Source organism: Orycteropus afer, unplaced genomic scaffold (assembly GCF_000298275.1).
Source record: "Orycteropus afer afer isolate SDZICR_OR568_19922 unplaced genomic scaffold, OryAfe1.0 scaffold00179, whole genome shotgun sequence".
Taxonomy (NCBI): Eukaryota; Metazoa; Chordata; class Mammalia; order Tubulidentata; family Orycteropodidae; genus Orycteropus; species Orycteropus afer.
In genome coordinates, this window is record NW_006921766.1 from 4,268,092 (window position 1) to 4,287,481 (window position 19,390).

Below are 19,390 nucleotides of genomic sequence, written 5' to 3' on the forward strand. Positions count from 1 at the left end.
CACACACAAATCCTCACACCTGGACCAATAAACAATATCATTATAAATGAAGAAGAAATCAAAATTGTCAAAGACTTCATTCTACTTGGATCAATAATCAGTGTCAATGGATGCAGCAGTCAAGAAATCAAATGACATATTATATTGGTCAAATGTACTGCAAAAGAACTTTTTAAAGTTTTAAAAAGCAAAAATGTCACTTTGATGACTAATGTGCACCTGACCTATGCTGTATGTAGTCTTTTAAATCTCTTCATATACATGTGAAATCTGGGCAAAGAAAATAATAAAACAGAAGAATTGATGCATTTGAACTGTGGTGTGGTGAAGAGAATCGAATATACCATGGACTGCTAGAAGTATGAACAAATTAGTTTTAGAAGAAATACAACCAGAATGCTCCTTACAAGCAAGGATGGCAAGACTTTGACTCACTTACTTTGGACACGTCATTACAAAAGACCAGTTGCTAGAAAAGGACAGCATGTTGGGTAAAGTGGAGGGTTAGCAAAGGTAAGGGAAACTCTTCATGAGCTAGATTGACACACAGCCTCAGCAACGGGCTCAAACATACCAACAGTCCCGATGATTGTGAGGAACTGGACAACATTTTGTTCCATCATTCAGAAGGTCACCATGACTCAGAGCCAACTACAGGTCAACTAACAACAACATGGTTCACCATCTAGTTCTACTCCAGGTATATACAGCTAGGACTTCCAAACACACGCTTAGTTTCTTCCACATGTTGTGTTGTTAGGTGCTGTCAAGTTGGCACTTAGCATCAGGGCTTTGTCCTCTCCCTATAAAACATCTTTAAGTGACATTGTGTGCAGATGTGGCTCAGGACTGCAGAGGCCCCTGTGGAATGGGACATGAAGTATTCCCTAGAGTGCCATGATGAATACACTTAGGTTCCCTGTCTTTTGTCTGGGAACTCTATCAGGTAGAGAAATAGAAACCTCCACCAAAAAGACCCACCTGCCCCTCTTGCTGGCTGCATGTTTGGCCCTGGGATGCCTTGACTGTTTTTTAAATAAAAAGAGAGGCTGTGTTCTAATTCTCTTATGTGATGTTTCTGAAAAGGTTTCCTTACCTTACTTACTAATTAAAGGGAAGCTGCATTTTTTTTTTTCCCCTCCTTGGTCTCTGTAGTCATACTACCAAGTGCTACTTGATAGCTACAACTAGCTTGAGTTACACTGACTCCTGACATAATGCCATTTGTTACACTGATGGAGCCGACGAGGCCGAGTGACTTGGTGAAAATATTTCCCTCCTGGATGAATTTGCTGGCAGCCTGCTTACCAACACACTTACTTTTAGAATGAAAAAGGAAATTATTTCTGCTTTTAATGATGGCTGCTCCAGAAATGGTAAGTAAAAGGAAGACAGGGAGAGAATGTGTTTCTAAAAATAAGTTCTCAACATTTTGTGGTATTGTGCTACCTACCAGGGAAGGGGACTTTGTTACTGAGGTTTGCTGTTTCAGAAAGCACTTTACCATCGATTCTTACTCTTTTGTATAAAGTTAAAGTATGTAATTTGCTACATGTGGTTTGTAAGGAACATAGCAGCAAGAACCAAAGCCAAAAATAGCTGAATGTGAATATGTTTGCTTTCTAAGATATTCTTTAAAGTTGTTCTTGCAATGGAAATAGAATAAATACTTTCAGCGCACAACTCTCCCTTAGTTTTTATGATGGCTGCATGAAACGGCAGAGTGACAAAGTTTGTTTCAAATACTGAGCAGTGCTCTTTTGAATTTCCGATATTCTAACAGATAACTAGAAAGGAAATAAAAATGGATGCTTCAATTGTCTATTTTTATTTACATATTGAAGCGCTCCTAGATGTTAGCACTTTGAAGAAGCCAGCTCCTAGAGAATCCATAGCTAATACCTGGGAATGTGAATTGGAATCAATTAGGAAAATTGTGCCATTCCCTTGCTTGCCGGCCCCTATCAGAGTTACAGGGAATGTCTGTGAAAGGCTGCTGGCCTCTTGGGTGGTGTGTTAGGTGGAATTCTCTCATAGGAAATAGAGCCCCGCTGTTGGCGTGCTGGAAGCCAGCAGTCCCTGGCCGCTCCTCATTTTGCTGCTTAAGGAGGGGACTGGGCACCCAAAGGGCACAGATACTTTCGTCCTTAATTAGGTCATGCTTGTGTGAGCCAGGAAAAGCATTGTATTTATGGCAAACGACTAGTATTATAGTCAAGCAAACCTTCCCTGGTGCTAGCTACAATTTTGAGGAGCAGACATTATGTGAGTATAAGGAATTCCTATGTTTATGGTAAATGTGCCAGATACATGCATAGGCAAAAAATTGGATTTATGTGGACAGATGAGGAACAATTACAAAAGGTGGTGGAAAAGGCCTTGAAAATAATCTGTTTTCTTACAAACAACTTATACAATAATTTCCAAATGGGGAAAGGGCATACCTCTGAAGGTGTGCTGTTAAATCGATATGAAGATCGTTCCAACCAGCAATGAAAGAGTCATTATTTGAGTGGAATTTAAGTTCTTAGTAGTTTTTCACTAACTCTAGTAGCTTCTCTCTTATCTGCTGTGGTTCAGGAAAAAAAATGCATTCTCACTTGACAAGTGTTTGGTCAGTCAATACTAAATGTACTTTATGTGGATAATCAGATTTCTAAGATTGAATATATAATCAAGATGCATTGGATGCTAATGCTGTAAATAGGATAGAAATGATTTCTTTCCTTCTTTGGCTAAGGAGGTGGAGGTGGAGGTGGAGCCGAATCTCAGAAGCCCCGAAATAGTCACGATGGGGGAGAATGAACCGCCTGCCACTGAAACTCCCTTCTCCTTTCGATCACTTTTTGGTCTTGATGATTTGAAAATAAGTCCTGTGGCACCAGGTAAGTCAGGCCAGGTGAGACCTGGTGATTTTTTCCCTATCCTCTCCTATCTAGATGATAAATGTGGCCAGGTGTCTCTGGGGGAAATATTCCCCCAGGTGTTTGCACACCCACAAGCTAGGACACATACATTTTCTTAGACTTACAGAATCCCAGAGAGAATGGGCATTTGAGAAGGGATCAATTCGTTCAGCGTCTTGTCGACAAGCTGGTGAACACCAACAACCTGGAGGCAGAGGTTTCATTCTCTTGTTAAAGGTTTTCTTAGAATGAAACTGTACCATTGCCCCATCAGTCAGAAGTTAGATCCTGGTCAGGACACTCTGAGACCTCCAGGAAGAGCTGAGAACTAATGGTCCTGATCCTTCTCAAAAACCTAAAATAAGCTGGGCATCACTGAAGGTATTAGATGCTAGACGAAAATGCAACACAAGTTGGCAGAATTATCAGGACAGGCATGGATGGGAAAGAAGGCCATAGGGCAAAGGTAACCACAGGGAGGAAGTAGGAAAAGAGCTGTTACATTATGGTGATTGCAATCAATGTCATGACACAAAATGTGTATGAACTGTTGTAGGGAAAATGAATTTGCTCTGGAAACTTTCACCCAAATCATAAATAAATAAATAAAATTACTGTATCACTATGTTAAAGATGTTTTAGTGTTTCTGGAAGTATTTTTAATTGTTTTTTTTACTTATAGAAAAGTACATTATATGGAATACAATAAGATAAACACTTGACTAAGTGAGATTAGATAAATATCTAACTGTTCTGATTTACATACAAATTCAATTTAAAGACAGATTTCGGGTTGGAACTCATTCGTAATCTGGGGACTGCCTGTATCGGTATTACATTACATGGATATACAATATGTTATTTTACCAGTTCCTTCTTGTTGGACATTTAGGCTATTTCTCACACATCGGTATTATAAATGCCATTGTTCTAAGTGTTCTTGTAAGTAGAGATTAGTGTACATCTATGAGGACATTTTAGGGTTAATTCCTAGAAGTAGAATTATTAGATTAAAAATGTCATACATTTTTAATCTTTTTGATATGTGTTTGCAATTTGACTCTCTTATAAATTATACTTATAAAATTTAACTTATAACCCTATGGGCTGTAAATAGGTGTCTATTTCCTCTCACTTTGGACCATGGTGGATATAATTATTCAAAAAGGCAGTGTCTAGTTGACATGTAGTTGATATGTCTAAATTACATTTTTTTTTCATTTCTAGATTGAATATTTTATATATATATATATATATATATATATATATATATATGTATGTATTTATAATATCTTTGGAGAGATGCTATGCATTTTGCTTTTTATCCCAGTCATGTCTTCAAGGATAGAACAGAGTAGAAGGATGAGACTACTATGACACCCACCCAGGGCACCCAGGCAGAGGACCAATCAAGGTTCAATTGTGAACTCTTACAAAGTTTCTAACTCAATAACAATCCTTATTTATTTATACATAATTCTACAATATGGACTCATTTTCTAAATCTAACTCTTGGATATAGAACAACTGGAATGATAAGATGTCATTCTTAGGGGTTCCTGCTGATTTTTAGAGTGTAAGATCAAAGGCAGACATCTCAACAGCAGTGAATTGATAATTTGATGAAGAATTATTTTTACCAAAATATTTTTCTCTTTATTGTGGTGCACATGCATATAGTGTTCAGGCTTTTTACCAAGTCCATACTATGTGCCAGGCACTACTGCAGATTCTGGGGATACAGCCATAAACAATTTGCTTGGCTCATCTTGAAAGAAAGACTTACCTCCTGTCTCCCCTTTCTTCCTCTCTCACCATGGTCACTAAATCTTTACATGTGCTTCCTTATTTACCTTCTTTCATCTCCTCTCTCTCCTCTTCCCTTCTGCTTGCTTTTTCTCCTTCTCCTCTCCTTTCCCTTCTTTCTACCTTTTTTGTCTTCTTCTTTAGGGGGCCCTAAATGATATGAGTCGGGGCCGACTCGACGGCAAATAACAACAACAACAACAACAAAATGATATTGACAAGCTCGGTGGAGTAGTGTCTAAGGCATTTGACTGCTAACCAGAAGGCTGGTGGTTCAAACCCCTCAGCCACTCCTTGAAAGGAAGATGAGGCAATCTACTTTTGTAGTGATACTGCCTTGGAAACCCAAGGAGGGGTCGCTATGAGTCGAAATCGAATTGACAGCAGTGAGTTTGAGAGTTTTGAGAAATGATGCTAACTCTTTTATATTCAGTCTTTATTGCCAAATGGTGACATTCTGGGTTTCCAAAGACTGGCAGAGAAAAGAGAAAAACCTTCTTTTTTATTATTTTCTTTCTTTTTAATTTTTATTGTGATTTGGGTGAAAGTTTACAAAGCAGATTCATTTTCCATACAGCAGTTCATACACATTTTGTTTCATAACATTGACTGCAGTTTCCCAAAATGTAATGACTCTTTTCCCACCTCCTCCCCGTAGTTACCTCTTCCCTGGGTCTTTCCCTCCCCTGCACTCCAGTCATAAGCTGTCTCCCTGTGCAAACACTGCCTTTCTATTCTCCCACAATTGATCTCTCCAAGGAGTGTATCTACCTGATGTAAATGTTCACCCCATATGTCTGTTCACCCCATATGTTGTTTGGCTGGAAGCCACAAGAGTGAGTTCAGTTCTAGACCTGAAAGGAACCATAGTCTCAGGGGTCTCACCAGGCTCTATCAGATCAGCAAACCCGGTCTTTTTTTGTTGTTGTTGTTATCATTTTGAGTTTTCTTCCACATTGGGAAAATCTTTTTAGCTCTTCCATGGGAGACCCCTCAGCTAAACGTCTCCAAAATGAGGAGAAGAGCGAGCAGGGTGTCTGTCCTGAGTGATTGTGGGAACCTTGAGCAGTGTTCCTCCCATTTTTGGATTCTAGCCCTCATAATTTTTAGTGAAGCAGTCACGGCAAAGATGGATTTCCAAGGTTAATGAGATCATTATGTAAAGTGGCTTATGTTATCTGAGAATAAGGAATGTCCATGGAAATTTTTCTGGTGACCCGGAAAACCTGTGCTTTGGGTATCTTAATGCTCTTTACATATTCTTTTCTGTCAAGTGTTCCTGGTTCCCCAGAAGACAGTTGTGATTGAGTGGCAGAATTTTTGCCTTCCTTGTTGGAGACCCAGGTTCAATTCCCAGTCAATGCATCTCAAGCACAGCCACCAATCTCTGTCAGTGGAGGCTTGAGAGTTGCTATAGGGCTGAACAGGTTTCAGTGGAGCTCCCAGGCTAAGGCAGACTAGGAAGAAAGGCCTAGGGAATTACTACTGAAATCAGCCAATGAAAACCCAGTGGATTACAGAAGTCTCATCCCATTGTGCATGGGGTCCCCATGAGTTGAGGTCTGGCTTGGTGACAATTAACAACAGAAGTAGCAGCCTGGTTCTTTAGGTAAGAATTGTAAAAGGTCTGAGATTTTACCTTACTTGCAAGCTAATAAGTTAGCTTCTCACAGTATTATGGATGTTGGAAGAAGATATGAGACTCTTGGGCCAATGACAAGGGACTTCATTACCCACCACACATCAGGTAGCATGAGTTTCATGTTCTCATAAGCTCCCTGTAACTTCCAAGTGCTGTGGAGGCAATGTGGAGAGGATAGGTGGACATTGCACATGTATTAGGTTTGCATCACAGCTGAGGGTCCAGAGCTAAGGGAGACCTCATTTTTTATAGAAGGCTGCAAGAAAGCCTATATAACATTTGCCCCAAAGGAAAATACCACACTTATTAAACTAGATAGTAGATAAACCTGTCCCTTGCTCTGGTAGGAGATGCTATCTGTATCTTTTAAGGCTGTTTGCTCTGCATATATCTTTGAAGAGTTGGTTCAGGACAAAGACCATCACTTTTTGCAAGCCTTTGCAAGATGTGAGAGAAAAGATCCATGTAGAATTGTCTCCCAACATCTTTTTATTGTGACTTTCCCTAGAGATTCTAGCTCTCCCTCTGCTTGAACATACCCCATTCAGGTTTTATGTGTCACCTTCTTGTGTAGGGAAACACCTTCCCATTCAGTAATCCAAGATGAGTAAAGTTGAACAGAGCTGGAGAGAGTGAGACTCAACTTCTCTAGAGAAAGTGTTCCCCCGTGGTACCAGTCAGTCAAGTTGCTGTGGAGTCAACTCTGACTCACAGCAACTCCATGTATGTCAGAATGGAGCTGTGCCCCATAGAATTTTCAATGGCTGAATTTTCAGAAGCAGATTTTCAGGTCTTTCTTTTGAGATGCCTTTGGGTAGACTTGAACCTCCAACCCTTCATTACAGCCAAACTTGTTAATCATTTGTGCCACACAAGGACTCCCACAGCCCTTGATAGGTGCCCCTTTTTCTAATTAAGAGAACTTTCTTTACTAGGGGACTGTCTCTGCATAGAGGGAGGAAGAAATTAAAGCTAAATTTAAGTTTGCTTTTTTTTTTCCCAAAAAATTCATAATTGATGTTTTATGATTTTCTGCTTTTTTATTCTTCTTTCTGGTTTTCAGATGCAGATGCAGTTGCTGCCCAGATCCTGTCTCTGCTGCCATTGAAGTTCTTCCCAATCATTGTCATTGGGATAATTGCATTGATCTTAGCACTGGCCATTGGTCTGGGCAGTGAGTACGATTTATTATTTAGTAGGCTCTCAAATACCTATTCAAACACATAAGCTTTCATGAACCCTCTGCCCACACACACACACTCCAGCATTTTGCCACCACCCAGCCTTAATGACTGGAGGCAAATATCCTTCTGGTTTGCCAACTTTGAGTTTTATTTGCCTGCATGAGTGTAAAGCCAATCTGGGGCCAAGTGGGGGGCTGTTGGCCATACTCAGGGCTTTGTCACCAAGGAACCTGCCCAGTTAGAAATATCCAAAGGCATCTGATGTAATAGGATCCTGTGGGCAGGAAGGGGGGTGCACTGTTCAATGGAGAGGACAAAGAAACCCATTCATGTAATGCCAAACATGCCAGCTATGTTAAAAATAAGGTGCAAGTGGCTTTTGAGAAAGTTGGTCATTTGGAGGGTCTCTAATTGGGAACAATTTCTCATTTTCTCTTTTGAATAACCAGATCACACACAGGTCAGTTTAATTTGCCATCTGCTCAGCTGTGTAGTCTGCAGTTCATTCACTCTTTGCCCAGAGTAAGGGAAACAGGAGGTAGAGTGGGTGGCTCAGTAATTGAGGCTTCTTGCTTGGCTGGTCAGCTGGTCAGCCCACACTCCTGCAGTTTCACTCTTGACCTTGAGCCCTCCAGAGTTTAAATTTACTTCAAGTGTGACTCCCAGACCAGGCCGCTTGGTGAGATAAGGTGGGGCCTAGCAGCCCCCGTCCCCTGGAATTCAGAACAGAAACTGGACTGAGAGCTGGCTGAGGACTGGAGTTCAATTTCAATGCAGGTTTCATTATACATGGACAAGTTTGGTGTGACATGGCAGGTGGATGACACCACCCCCCTCCCCCCACCCAGGACCTTACTGGTTATTAACAGTACACACTGAGGAAGTCATTAACACTCCCATCTTCTTCCCCCTTTTCTTCAGTCCACTTTGACTGCTCTGGGAGGTACAGGTGCCGCTCATCTTTTAAGTGCATTGAACTGACAGCTCGATGTGATGGAGTCTTTGACTGCAAAGATGGGGAAGATGAGTACCGATGTGGTAATGTCAAGTCTTTTTCCTGTACAAGTAGGAGGAAGTCAGCGGAAGCCTGACCCTTATCTTTCTCATCTGTAAAATGGGTCCAAACTGTTGTCAAGTCATGTTGTTAACTGGGATTCGATTGGCATTTGCCCCAGGAGACCCTGGGCTGGGTGTTAAGGGATAGCAGTTACATGGGGCTTAAATTCATCTGAGGAAACTACACAAGCAAAGATAAGAGATTCCCCCCCCCCCCAAGAGGTCTCAGGGGGTCCAGGCAGTAAGAACTGTCTGTGTCCTACAAGAAGGGAGCACTGCAGATGAGCACAAGGTCAAATTCAAGGGAGGAGGGGTTTGAGTTGGCCAGTATAGATAACAGATAGAACATATGAAAATAAATAGTGGGCAGAAATGGAAATAAATGGACTCAACAAGGGGCAGCCCTGTGTGAATGCAAGAGACAAAATGGGATATGGAATCTCTGCCCATGGTCTCAAGCCTCCAGTGGCCACTAATAGGACTTTTCTTCCCATGTGTTGGTCAGTGAGAGTGAGTGGTCAGAATGCTGTGCTCCAGGTGTTTACAGCTGCTTCCTGGAAGACCATGTGCTCCGATGACTGGAAAGGTCTCTACGCAAATGTTGCCTGTGCCCAGCTAGGTTTTCCAAGGTAATTTCAAGAGCATTTTTAACTCCTATGTACAAATAGTAATAGTAAAAATAGTGAAGAAAGGCAGCTGTTTTTTAGCTGTAATAATAGGTGCTTTACCACATTATCACATTCAGTCCTCATGACAACCTTGGTATTTGATTAAAACCAACCAAACCCACTGCCATCAAATCAATTCCAACTCATAGTGACCCTATAGAGCAGAGTAGAACTGTGCCATAAGATTTCAAAGGCTGTAAATTTTTATGGAAGCAGACTGCCTCATCTTTCTCCCTTAGAGTGGCTGGTGGGTTTGAACCACAAACCTTTTGGTTAGCAGCCCAATGTTTTAACCATAGTGCCACCAGAGCTCTTACTTGATATTTGATTATCATCCTATTGTACAGATGAGGAAACCAAGGCCCAGACAGGTTAAGCAACTTGCTCAAGGTCATACAGGAAACGTCATGTTTGGGAGTGTCATGGGGAAGGACAGGACTTTAAATGCAAACATGCAATAAAGAGCTTGGGAGATGAAAATCTAAACCTTCTCATTCCTCACTCTACAGCTTATAGAGTACTTTCCTGGACACTCCACTGCTTGGTCCTCATGGTCACGTTATTATCCATGCACACTTCTCACTGAACCACAAAGAATCAATTTTTCAAAATCAGCAATTTAACGAAAACACACTCATTCAAAACAGTTGTGTAGCAACATGTAGAAGAAACAACTATTATAATAGGTTTTTTACTTTTTGGTGTTGTCTACATGACTTTTTGCATTGGGGCAACATAGTTCACCCTGATGTAGGCCTCCTTCTTTCTCCTGGGCCCCTCCTTTTGACTCCTTGCAGCTGCCGTTCTTCCATGGGTGTCCATAACATCACCCTCATTTCTCTTTGCTCTTGATTCTCAGAGCCCAAAGTAGGCAGGATCTTTGAGTTCTCACATCATCTTAGGAACTGAGCAAGGGTGATGCTAAAAGGGCATGGAGGCAACAACTTCTGACCTTCTCTAACTTCACAAGAGGAAGACAGAATCATCATCAGCAGCCCAAGGCTTATTCCTATGAGGCCAGAGCATGCCACTCTCTAGCCTTTTATTAATTGTGACACCAACTGTCCTTCCCACAGCACTCACTACTTCTCTGCTGAGTTTGATAATTCGTTGCAAGTGACACACAGAACTCATAGACAATACTTAAAATTATGGGGTTTATTAGAGAAGTAACAGGTTACAATTCAGATTCAGGAACACATTCTGGATACAATTTTTCTATCAGGACAATCTCCCCTCTGCTGTGCCCTCAGTCATGCCTCTGTGGCCCTTGGCCTCTTAGCCTGGCCTCTGCCCTGCTTGGGCAAGTGTTACAAAGCCCTTTTAGCTCTGCCAATAGGTACACCTAGGTGCACCCCACTCATTCAACAAGCTTCTTGCCCAAGGGCACTCAGCTTTCTTGCTCTGTGGGCCAGGTAAGTCCACCACTCTGTCTTGTGTCTCTTGGTTCCACTGTGACTATCTTTCTGCCAGGGTGTCTCTCTCTGGTGCACGTCTCTGCCAAGCAGGTCTAGTGTGGGGATCTCAGGTCCAAGGATGCACTCTACTTCACCTCCAACTCTTATTTCTTGATGGCAGTGGGATCCCTTCTCTGCCTCTAGGAGGGCTCATAGTAAGCCTGGCAGAGTGACAAAACGAACCAATCCCAACATCAGAGTTCTGCACACCTTATTTGCATGGTCCCATCCAGTAATCCAGTGGGAGTTAATAAAGACTATGGCCACTCCTCGGAAGGAAGGTTGGGCAATCCTACTTCCGTAGTGATACTGCCTCGGAAACCCAAGGAGGGGTCGCTATGAGTTGGGGCCTACTCGATGGCACATAACAACAACAACAACAATGGCTAAAAAAGCCATACCAAATAATTCATTGCACCACAGGTGATAAGAATGAACGTGGGAAAGCTTCCCTATTTGCATCAAAAGAAAAGGAAGAGAGGCCATTCAAACTACATTTGAATACTGAATCCTTCCTGGAGTCTCACTTTTCAAATTCAATGCATTGTATTTTCAGCTCCCTTTCACCAAAGCTGAACCAAAATGTCCTCTAGGCTTTATCCTTGAGGTCAGCCTCATTCTCTCCCCATGCCAACATAGATTCAGAAATCACTGCAATTCAAATTCAATGACAATAGTAAAAATCACGCACACAAATTCTTTCATATAATGCAGAATTTACTCCTCATATATAAGGAGAAGTAAGATCACACCACACATATCATCACTGCCAATAACCAAAAGCTTCCCTATGTTGTTATTTGCCATCAAGTCGGAGCCAACTCATAGCGACCCCTCCTTGGGTTTCCAAGGCAGTATCACTACGGAAGTAGATTGCCCCATCTTCCTTCCGAGGAGTAGCTGGTGGGTTTGAACCATCAGCCTTCTAGTTAGCAGTCAAGTGCCTTAGGCACCACGCTACCAGAGCTCCTATAAGCCTCCCTATATGCTTCCCTATAAGCCATTTCAATTCTCTGCTGAGTCGCTTACTTTGACTCACCACCAGGTAGCGCAATTCTCTTCCCTTCTCTCTACTCCCTCCTGGAGTACAGCCCCCTCCTCTTAATCCTTAGGCTTCTCTGCTCTATTATGCAGAATAACTCATCTCAACCTTTCTCTTCTTCCCCCAACAGGCCTGGGTCAAGGACTCCCACCTTTCTTGGGCAGCAGTTAAGTGACACCTGGTAGCTTGAGTGGCTCACAGGTCTCTCTTCTACCCTGGCCATTTAGTAAAACATTTCCTCCTACCTTTAAAATGCCCATGGAAGCAGCAGTGGAGAAATCAAATGACATACTGCATTGGCTAAATCTTCTCCAAAAGACCTCTTTAAAGTGTTAAAAAGCCAAGAATTCACTTTGAGAAATAAGGTACACCTGACCCAAGCCATGGTATTTTCAATCTCCTCAAAGCATGTGAAAGCTGGGTAATGAATAAGGAAAATCAAAGAATTGATTTCTTTGAATTATGAGGTGAGCGAAGAATACTGAATTTAACATGAACTATGAGAAGAATGAATGAATCTGTCTCAGAAGAAGTACAACTAGAATGCTCCACAGAAGGAAGGATGGTGAGAGTTTTGACGTACTTTGGACATGTTACCAGGAGAGAGCAGGCCCTGGAGAAGGCCATCATGCTTGGTAAACTAGAGAGTGAGCAGAAAAGAGGAAGACCCTCAACGAGATGGATTGGCACAGTGGCTGCAACAACAGGCTCAACCATAGCTAGGATTATGAGGATGGTGCAGGACCAGGCAGTGCTTCTTTCTATTGTATATAGGATCACTGTGAGTCAGAAAGGATTCAAGAGCACCTATACAACAACACCTTTAAAATGAAAGAAACTTGGTGTGCAATGTTTAAGCACTCGGCTGCTAACCAAAATGTGGGTGGTTTGAACTCACTCAGAGGCTCCGTGGGGGAAAAGCCAGGCAATCTGCTCTTGTAAAGATTACTGTCTAGACAACCCTATGAAGGACTTCTACTCTGTCACATGGGGTTGCTATGAGTCAAAAATCAACTCAACGGCACCTACACACATTATGGGATCTGTGGGTGATACAAATGGTTAGTTCACTCAGCTGCTACCTGAATGGTTGAAAGTTTGAGTTTACCCAGAGGCGCTGCAGAAGAAAGGCCTGGAAAAATGCTTTTGTAAAGATTACAGCCAAGAAACTCCTAAAGTGCTTAATTCTACACTGTAACACCTGGGGTAACCACAAGTTAGGAGATGACTTGCTAGCAATGGATAATTGATAAAAAGAAGTCTACAATTTCTCCAGCCTGTTACCTAAACATTGCCCCTTTCTTTCACTGTGCTGTTGGTAGCTTCCATTGAGTTGGCCCTGACTCACAATGACCCTAAAGTTTATAAACTTGTTTTTTCTTCCCTAAACCCACCAGCCACTCCTTGGAAGGAAGGTTGGGCAATCTACTTCCGTAGTGATAATCACCTCAGAAACCCAAGGAGGGGACATCATGAGTCAGGTCAACTCGACGGCAGTGTGTTTGGTTTGGTTTATCCTTTCCTTCAATTTCTAAGATTTACTCCTGTATTTCTTCTTGTTTATTCATCCTAATTTTGTCTTTAAAAATCCTTCTTTCATTTTCTCTGCTCTACTTTGTCCTATGTCAGATAAAACCAACCCAAACTCACTGCCGTGGAGTCAGTCCTGACTCATAGAAACCCCTTCTTGGGTTTCTGAGGCACTATCTCTATGGAAGTAGATTGCCAACCTTCCTTCTGAGGAGTGGTGGGTTTGAACTACCAGCCTTCTGGTTAACAGTCAAATGCTTTAGGCACTACACCACCAGAGCTTCTATGTCAGATATCTCTGGTTAAAAAAAAAAAATGGATGGTCAAACCAGATTGCCTGGGTTCAAATCCCAGTGTAAGCTCAAGCAAGTTATAACATGTGCCTCAGTTTTCTCCCCTGAGAAATAGGAGTAGTAACAGTAACTGCTTTAAAGGGTCGTTGTGAGACTTAAGTGAGTTTCAAGAGTGGAGAAGTGAGACTGGCACATAGGAACACTGTAAGAACTTGGGGTTGTTGTCATGATTGTCACTACTTTGAGACTTTGATAATTTATGTGACACCAGTTGCTGAATTCCAAGTCACTTTGCACTCCACCAGGAGGCATTGTGGTTCAGTTGTAGAATTTTCATCTTCCATGTAAGAGACCTGTGTTCAATTTCTGGCCAATGTTCTCCACGTGCAGCCACCAACAGTCTGCAGTGGAAATTTGTGTGTTGTTATGATGCTGAATAGGTTTCAGTGGAGCTTCCAGACTATGATGGATTATAAAGAAAGCCCTGGCAACCTGCTTCCAAAAATCAGTCAGTGGAAAGCCTATGGATCATAATGGTTCAGCCCTCAGTCAGTCATGAAGATGATGCAGGACCTGGCAGTAATCTGTTGTTCAACGGGTTGCTGTGAGTTGGGAGCTGACTCCATGGCAGCTAACAACAACAAACAATTGCATTCCACCATTTCCCCTTACCTGTCACCTTCCCCACCTGCATCAGGATCTCTCCACCCCAGTGACAAATGGTTCTTTCACCTGCCATATCAGCCTACCTATTGAGCAATTCACAGGTGGGGGTGGCCAGAGGGTTGGGGAGGTCATTGCTTCTACCTTGATTACATTTTCCTCAAAACTCAAAGTTGACTTTATCTTGTATTCCACGTAGACATGTCCTCCAGAGCATTTGCAATCATCAGATGAAATCCTGGCTGATAAGCTGGTATGTTAGTGAGGAAAGCAAGCCAACTGCTTTATGTTTTGTTCTCTCCACAAAGAAAGGGAAATATGGCTATTTATTCACTGCCTTCCATCTTGTAACTCTTTAAACACTTGATTCCTTTCGAGTTGTACTCTTGGCCATTGTTCTCCTGAAGGCCTCATTCCTGGCACTTCAAACATTTACTTGCTGTAGGTGCCCCCCTGAATCTCTTCTGTGTGTTCATCTCTCTCTGGTGAGAACCCAAGACAGCTATGGGCAGACTTGGGAAGTCTCTCTTCCTTCCCCAACCCATTGTTCTCAAGGTGCTGGGTAGGTATCCCTACTTTCATGTCCACCTGACAATATCCTACAGTGTTCTGTGTTCAGCTCCCTTCTTGGCTTGCTGGACACATCAAGGGGGAATCCAGCCAATGACATCAGGAATTGGTCTTCCCTCACATGTGGCTGGAGCCCTTGGTGGATGGGCAGGCTGTGGGATGGGGGTTGTGCAAGGTATGGAATGCCTTGCTAAGGCGCACTTTATTGTTTTTGCAAAAGAAGTCATTGGTGGTTTTGGGGCCAAAATTATGTCCTCCCAATATGACACTTGTAAAACTGAGATGTGAGAACAGGTTGATTTGAAACATTGGGTTAATATAACACAATGGGTCTGTGTTTCCAATGTGGTTGCAGCTATGTAAGTGCAGACCACCTCCGAGTGAACGTGCTGGAGGAACAGTTCCGGGAGGTCTTTGCTGCCATCAATCACCTCTTGTCTGATGACAAAGTGACAGCTCTGCACCACTCAGTATATGTGAGGTAAGTGGGTTAGCTAGTCACTTGCTGCATTTGTAATGCTCTGCTCAGCTCTGCAAAGATTCAAGAGGCATGAAGATGTTGTCCTAAATTGGGGGAGAGATTACATGATCACCTTGGTAAGACTGAGTGGGCATACCAGATTGGGGGTGCAAGAACTCAACTCCAAACAAAGCAAATACAGCCCCACAAAGAAAGAGAAGGAATGATAGTAAAAGGATAAAAAGTGGTTTGTGTCTAGTAAATGAAGTGATGTGCCTATAACACAGTAAATAATACTCTTGGAGAAGGAAGGAAGGAAAGGAGGAAGGGAGTGAAAGAAAGCCAAAGGGGAGGGGAGGGAAAGAAGAGAGAGAGAAAGGGAGAAAGAAAAAGTGGGAAGAATGGGGAAGGGAGAGGGCAAGAGAAAGAGAAAGAAAGGAAGGAAGGAAGGGAGGGAGGGAGGAAGTAAGGGAAGGGGGGGGAGGAAGGAAACGTATCCTTTTTGGTTTAAAAGTACTTTAACATCCATTATTCATTATACTATCTCCCCTAAGGATGCACAAGGAAAGTCGAACTATGTACCTTAAATGTCACATGAAGTCAGTAAAATACCCGAGGCTTAGAGCCCTGCCCCCCGATTTCCCCAGGTTAGGTAATGAGGTAGCTTGAATCTAAGTTCCATACTGTCTTCCTGGCATCATGGACCCAAACCCAGATGTGTATTCTCTGCTCTGGAAGCTACAAGTTTGTCATGTTCATCATGTAATTAACAAACACCATGGTAGGGCACTCTGGGACCCTCACACCAAACCATAGGGGACAGTTCACCACTGGTATCCTAAAACTTCAGTCTGGTGAAACTAGCTTTCCCTCCAATGCAGAAAAAGTTAGGAAGACTTTTCTAGGGATTCCATTCCCTTCTGAAGGATTCCTTAGTGGCTCAAACAGTTAATGTTCTTGGCTGCCAACAGGAAGGTTGGAGGTTTGAGTCCACCCAGAGGTGCCTCAGAAGAAAGGCCCAGTGATCTGCTGAAAACTCAGCTACTGAAAACCCTGTAGAGCACAGTTCCACTCTGACACACACAGGGTCACCATGAGTCTGAGTCTACTCTGTGGCAACTGGTCCAACTGGTTATCTTCCTTATGAGAAATGCACATGTCCCCCCCCCCCCCGGGCTGTGTGTATGTGTGTGTGTGCATGTGTGTTTGTGTGGAAGAAGCCTTTATGAGGTGTATGAATTCCTGGCTTTGACAGCTTACTGCCAGGAGGATCCAAGTCCCAGGGCCTGCCACATGCCCAAATTCCAGGATGTAAGGAACATGGACATGGGTTCAAAATGATGTGCAAAGACCCTAGCTTATGTTTATACAACAGAGCTCATTATGCATGTTTAGTATTAACTCTATAAAGCCTACAAATACTGCTCAGCCTCTCACATACATGCTACTTCCCTGGTAAACCCACTGCTATTGAGTTGATTCTGACTCATAGCAACCCCCATTGGGTTTCCAAGGTTACGGAAGTAGATTGCCCTATCTCTCTTCCTTGGACTGACTGGTGGGTTTGACCCACCAACCTACTGGTTAGCAGTCAAATGTGTTAGGCACTGTGCCACCAGAGCTGCACTTTCCTAGTTGTCAGGTGCTTTATGATGAATTGTGCAAAACTCATCCTCCTGATATGTTTTTGTTAGATAGATGAAAATTGCATTTATATTTAAGAGCAGGAGAAGGGAGTTTTTCTTTCTTTAATCCCAAGATTAAGTAAAAAAAAAAAAATAATGTTGATGTCATGCTTCGGATGTTTATCATTAAGGCTCTTTTTTTTTTTGCTTTAGAGAAGGATGTGCTTCCGGCCATGTAGTTACCTTGAAGTGTACAGGTAAGAGTTCTAGGAACACAAACAACCAAATGGAAGCCCACAGACTCCTCTCTCAAATCCCTATCCGTTCTCACCCTCCTTGGGCTGCTCTAATTCCTTCCCTTCAAGTGCCAGGTGGGAACTCCCACATCCCGCCTGGTCTAGGCAGGAGCAGGGTCAGCCAGTCTTACTGCCAGATGGGAGGGAGGCAGCACAGAAAGCAGAACCAGGTCCAGATACTCTGTAGTGTCTTTACTAGCCTGACCTACTGTCACTTTTCCCTTCCCTCCCTGGGGAAGTACATATAGGTGGCTCAGCACCCCCATGCCTGAGACAGGTGCCCTTGGGTCCTGAAAGTTCATGCTGCAGAAGGTATGTCTGGAGCAGTCAGGGAAATGTACCCCAACACCTGTGTCAGTGAGGAGATGGGCTCTGGGAAGGTTCTACATGGTCCCATTGGGGAACTGGTTGATGTCCCTATAATATAACCATCATCCTGGGGACTATGGGCATTAGAGAGGAAGGGGCACTACCAACACCCTACTCAGTGATCAGGGAGGCCTCTTTACTCTGGTGGACTTCTTTATTATACTCCCATAACACCCCACCCACACCTTGTCCTCCTCCAAGACTCTCTGTGACACTGCTCCTCCCTGGGCACCTTTTCCTGGCCTGCCCCATCCCACCCCACTCTCATAGCCCCACTCTCTCCCTTGGTGTGTGGGCCCTGTGGGAGCAGCAGCTGTGTGAGAGGGAGGGGCAGGACTCTAACAAGAATCATGGAGGTTGCACACAGCCTGTGTTCTTCCTGCAGCCTGTGGTCTGAGGTTGGGCTACGCCTCACGCATCGTTGGTGGGAATATATCCTCGCTCACACAGTGGCCCTGGCAGGTCAGCCTTCAGTTCCAAGGGTACCACCTATGTGGGGGCTCTGTCATCACACCCCTGTGGATCGTCACTGCTGCCCACTGTGTTTACGAGTGAGTGCTCTGAGCTCATTGGTGTGGGTCCTCACCTTCCTTCTTTGTGCCTGTCTGATCCTGGTGTCAGGGTGGAGTGGGCTGACAGACCCAGTCATGGCAAAGTACTGACCAGGTGGAGATCCCTCTCTCTTCACTGTGGATCCTTGCTGTCACCATTACAGGGGGTGACTGCTGACCCTGAGCTCATTTTAAGGTTTCTAGAGCTGCACCAAGGAGCTCTGGTAGCGTAGTGGCTAAGACACTTGCCTGCTAACCAGACAGCTGGCGGTTCAAACTCACCAGCCACTCCTCGGAAGGAAGGTTGGGCAATCCTACTTCCGTAGTGATACTGCCTCGGAAACCCAAGGAGGGGTTGCTATGAGTCGGGGCCGACTCGACGGCACATAACAACAACAACAACAACAGAGCTGCACCATCTACAGAAAAGATAGAAAAAGGAGGAAGAATGCTCTTTTGTAGAGGAAACCCACCAGAGTAGAAGAGCTTAGACTTTCCTCTGCAGTAAGATAGTAATGTGACAAATGGTGTGGGGAGGGATGGGGTCATGAGGTGCCTGTGTGGAGGCATCGAGTACCCCCAAAATAGTCTCTCTCATGAACTTCCAATATAAGAAAACCACAGAAAAGATTTCCAAACACAAGAGTTAGTTCACCCCATTATTTTTATCTCCCTCTATTTTGAGTGCTGTTTGTTGGAGAATGGGCCCTGAATGACCTCTTACATCAAGCAAAGTTGAACTCAGTTCTCAAGTGCCTAGAGGCCCTCAGAGGTGAGGCCTGTCTGGGAAATACCTGGGGTGTGGTTCTTTGCTTCTATAAGGCCTAGGAGCTATAGTTTGATGCTGAGTGTCTTAATTCAGCCAGGGCTCCCAGAGCTTCCATAACAAAATACTATGAATTAAGAGGTTTATAAAAACAGAAATTTATTATCTTGCAATTCTGAATAGTCCAAATCAGGGTATCAGTCATGTTGAATCTTCTGAGATTCTGAGGGAGAATCTGGTCCATGCCGCTCTCCCATATTTTTGGTAGCTCCAGGCATTCCTTGATCCTTGCATTATCACATGGTGTCCTTCCTCTGTCTCTACATATCTTCTCCTTTATATATAAGGACACTAGTCAGATAGGGAGAGCTCTGGTAGTGTAGTGCTTAAGGCACTTGACTGCTAACCAGAAGGCTGGCAGTTCAAACCCACCAGCCACTCCTCGGAAGGAAGATGAGGTAGTGATACTGCCTCAGAAACCCAAGGCAGGGTCTCTATGAGTCAGG

The 19,390-nt window shown here is 43.4% G+C and overlaps 1 protein-coding gene across 1 annotated transcript in view; it reads left to right on the top strand.

Annotated features, from left to right (window-relative positions):
* The first annotated feature begins 1,358 nt into the window (after positions 1-1,358).
* The window catches only part of TMPRSS3 (transmembrane serine protease 3), a 33,231-nt gene continuing 15,199 nt past the window's right edge, over positions 1,359-19,390 (top strand). The window contains exons 1-8 of the mRNA XM_007947275.1: positions 1,359-1,376; positions 2,744-2,885; positions 7,418-7,528; positions 8,460-8,576; positions 9,100-9,223; positions 15,173-15,298; positions 17,116-17,159; positions 17,953-18,118. Of these exons, the coding sequence (XP_007945466.1) occupies positions 1,359-1,376; positions 2,744-2,885; positions 7,418-7,528; positions 8,460-8,576; positions 9,100-9,223; positions 15,173-15,298; positions 17,116-17,159; positions 17,953-18,118 (848 nt within the window). The remainder of the gene's footprint in view (positions 1,377-2,743; positions 2,886-7,417; positions 7,529-8,459; positions 8,577-9,099; positions 9,224-15,172; positions 15,299-17,115; positions 17,160-17,952; positions 18,119-19,390) is intronic.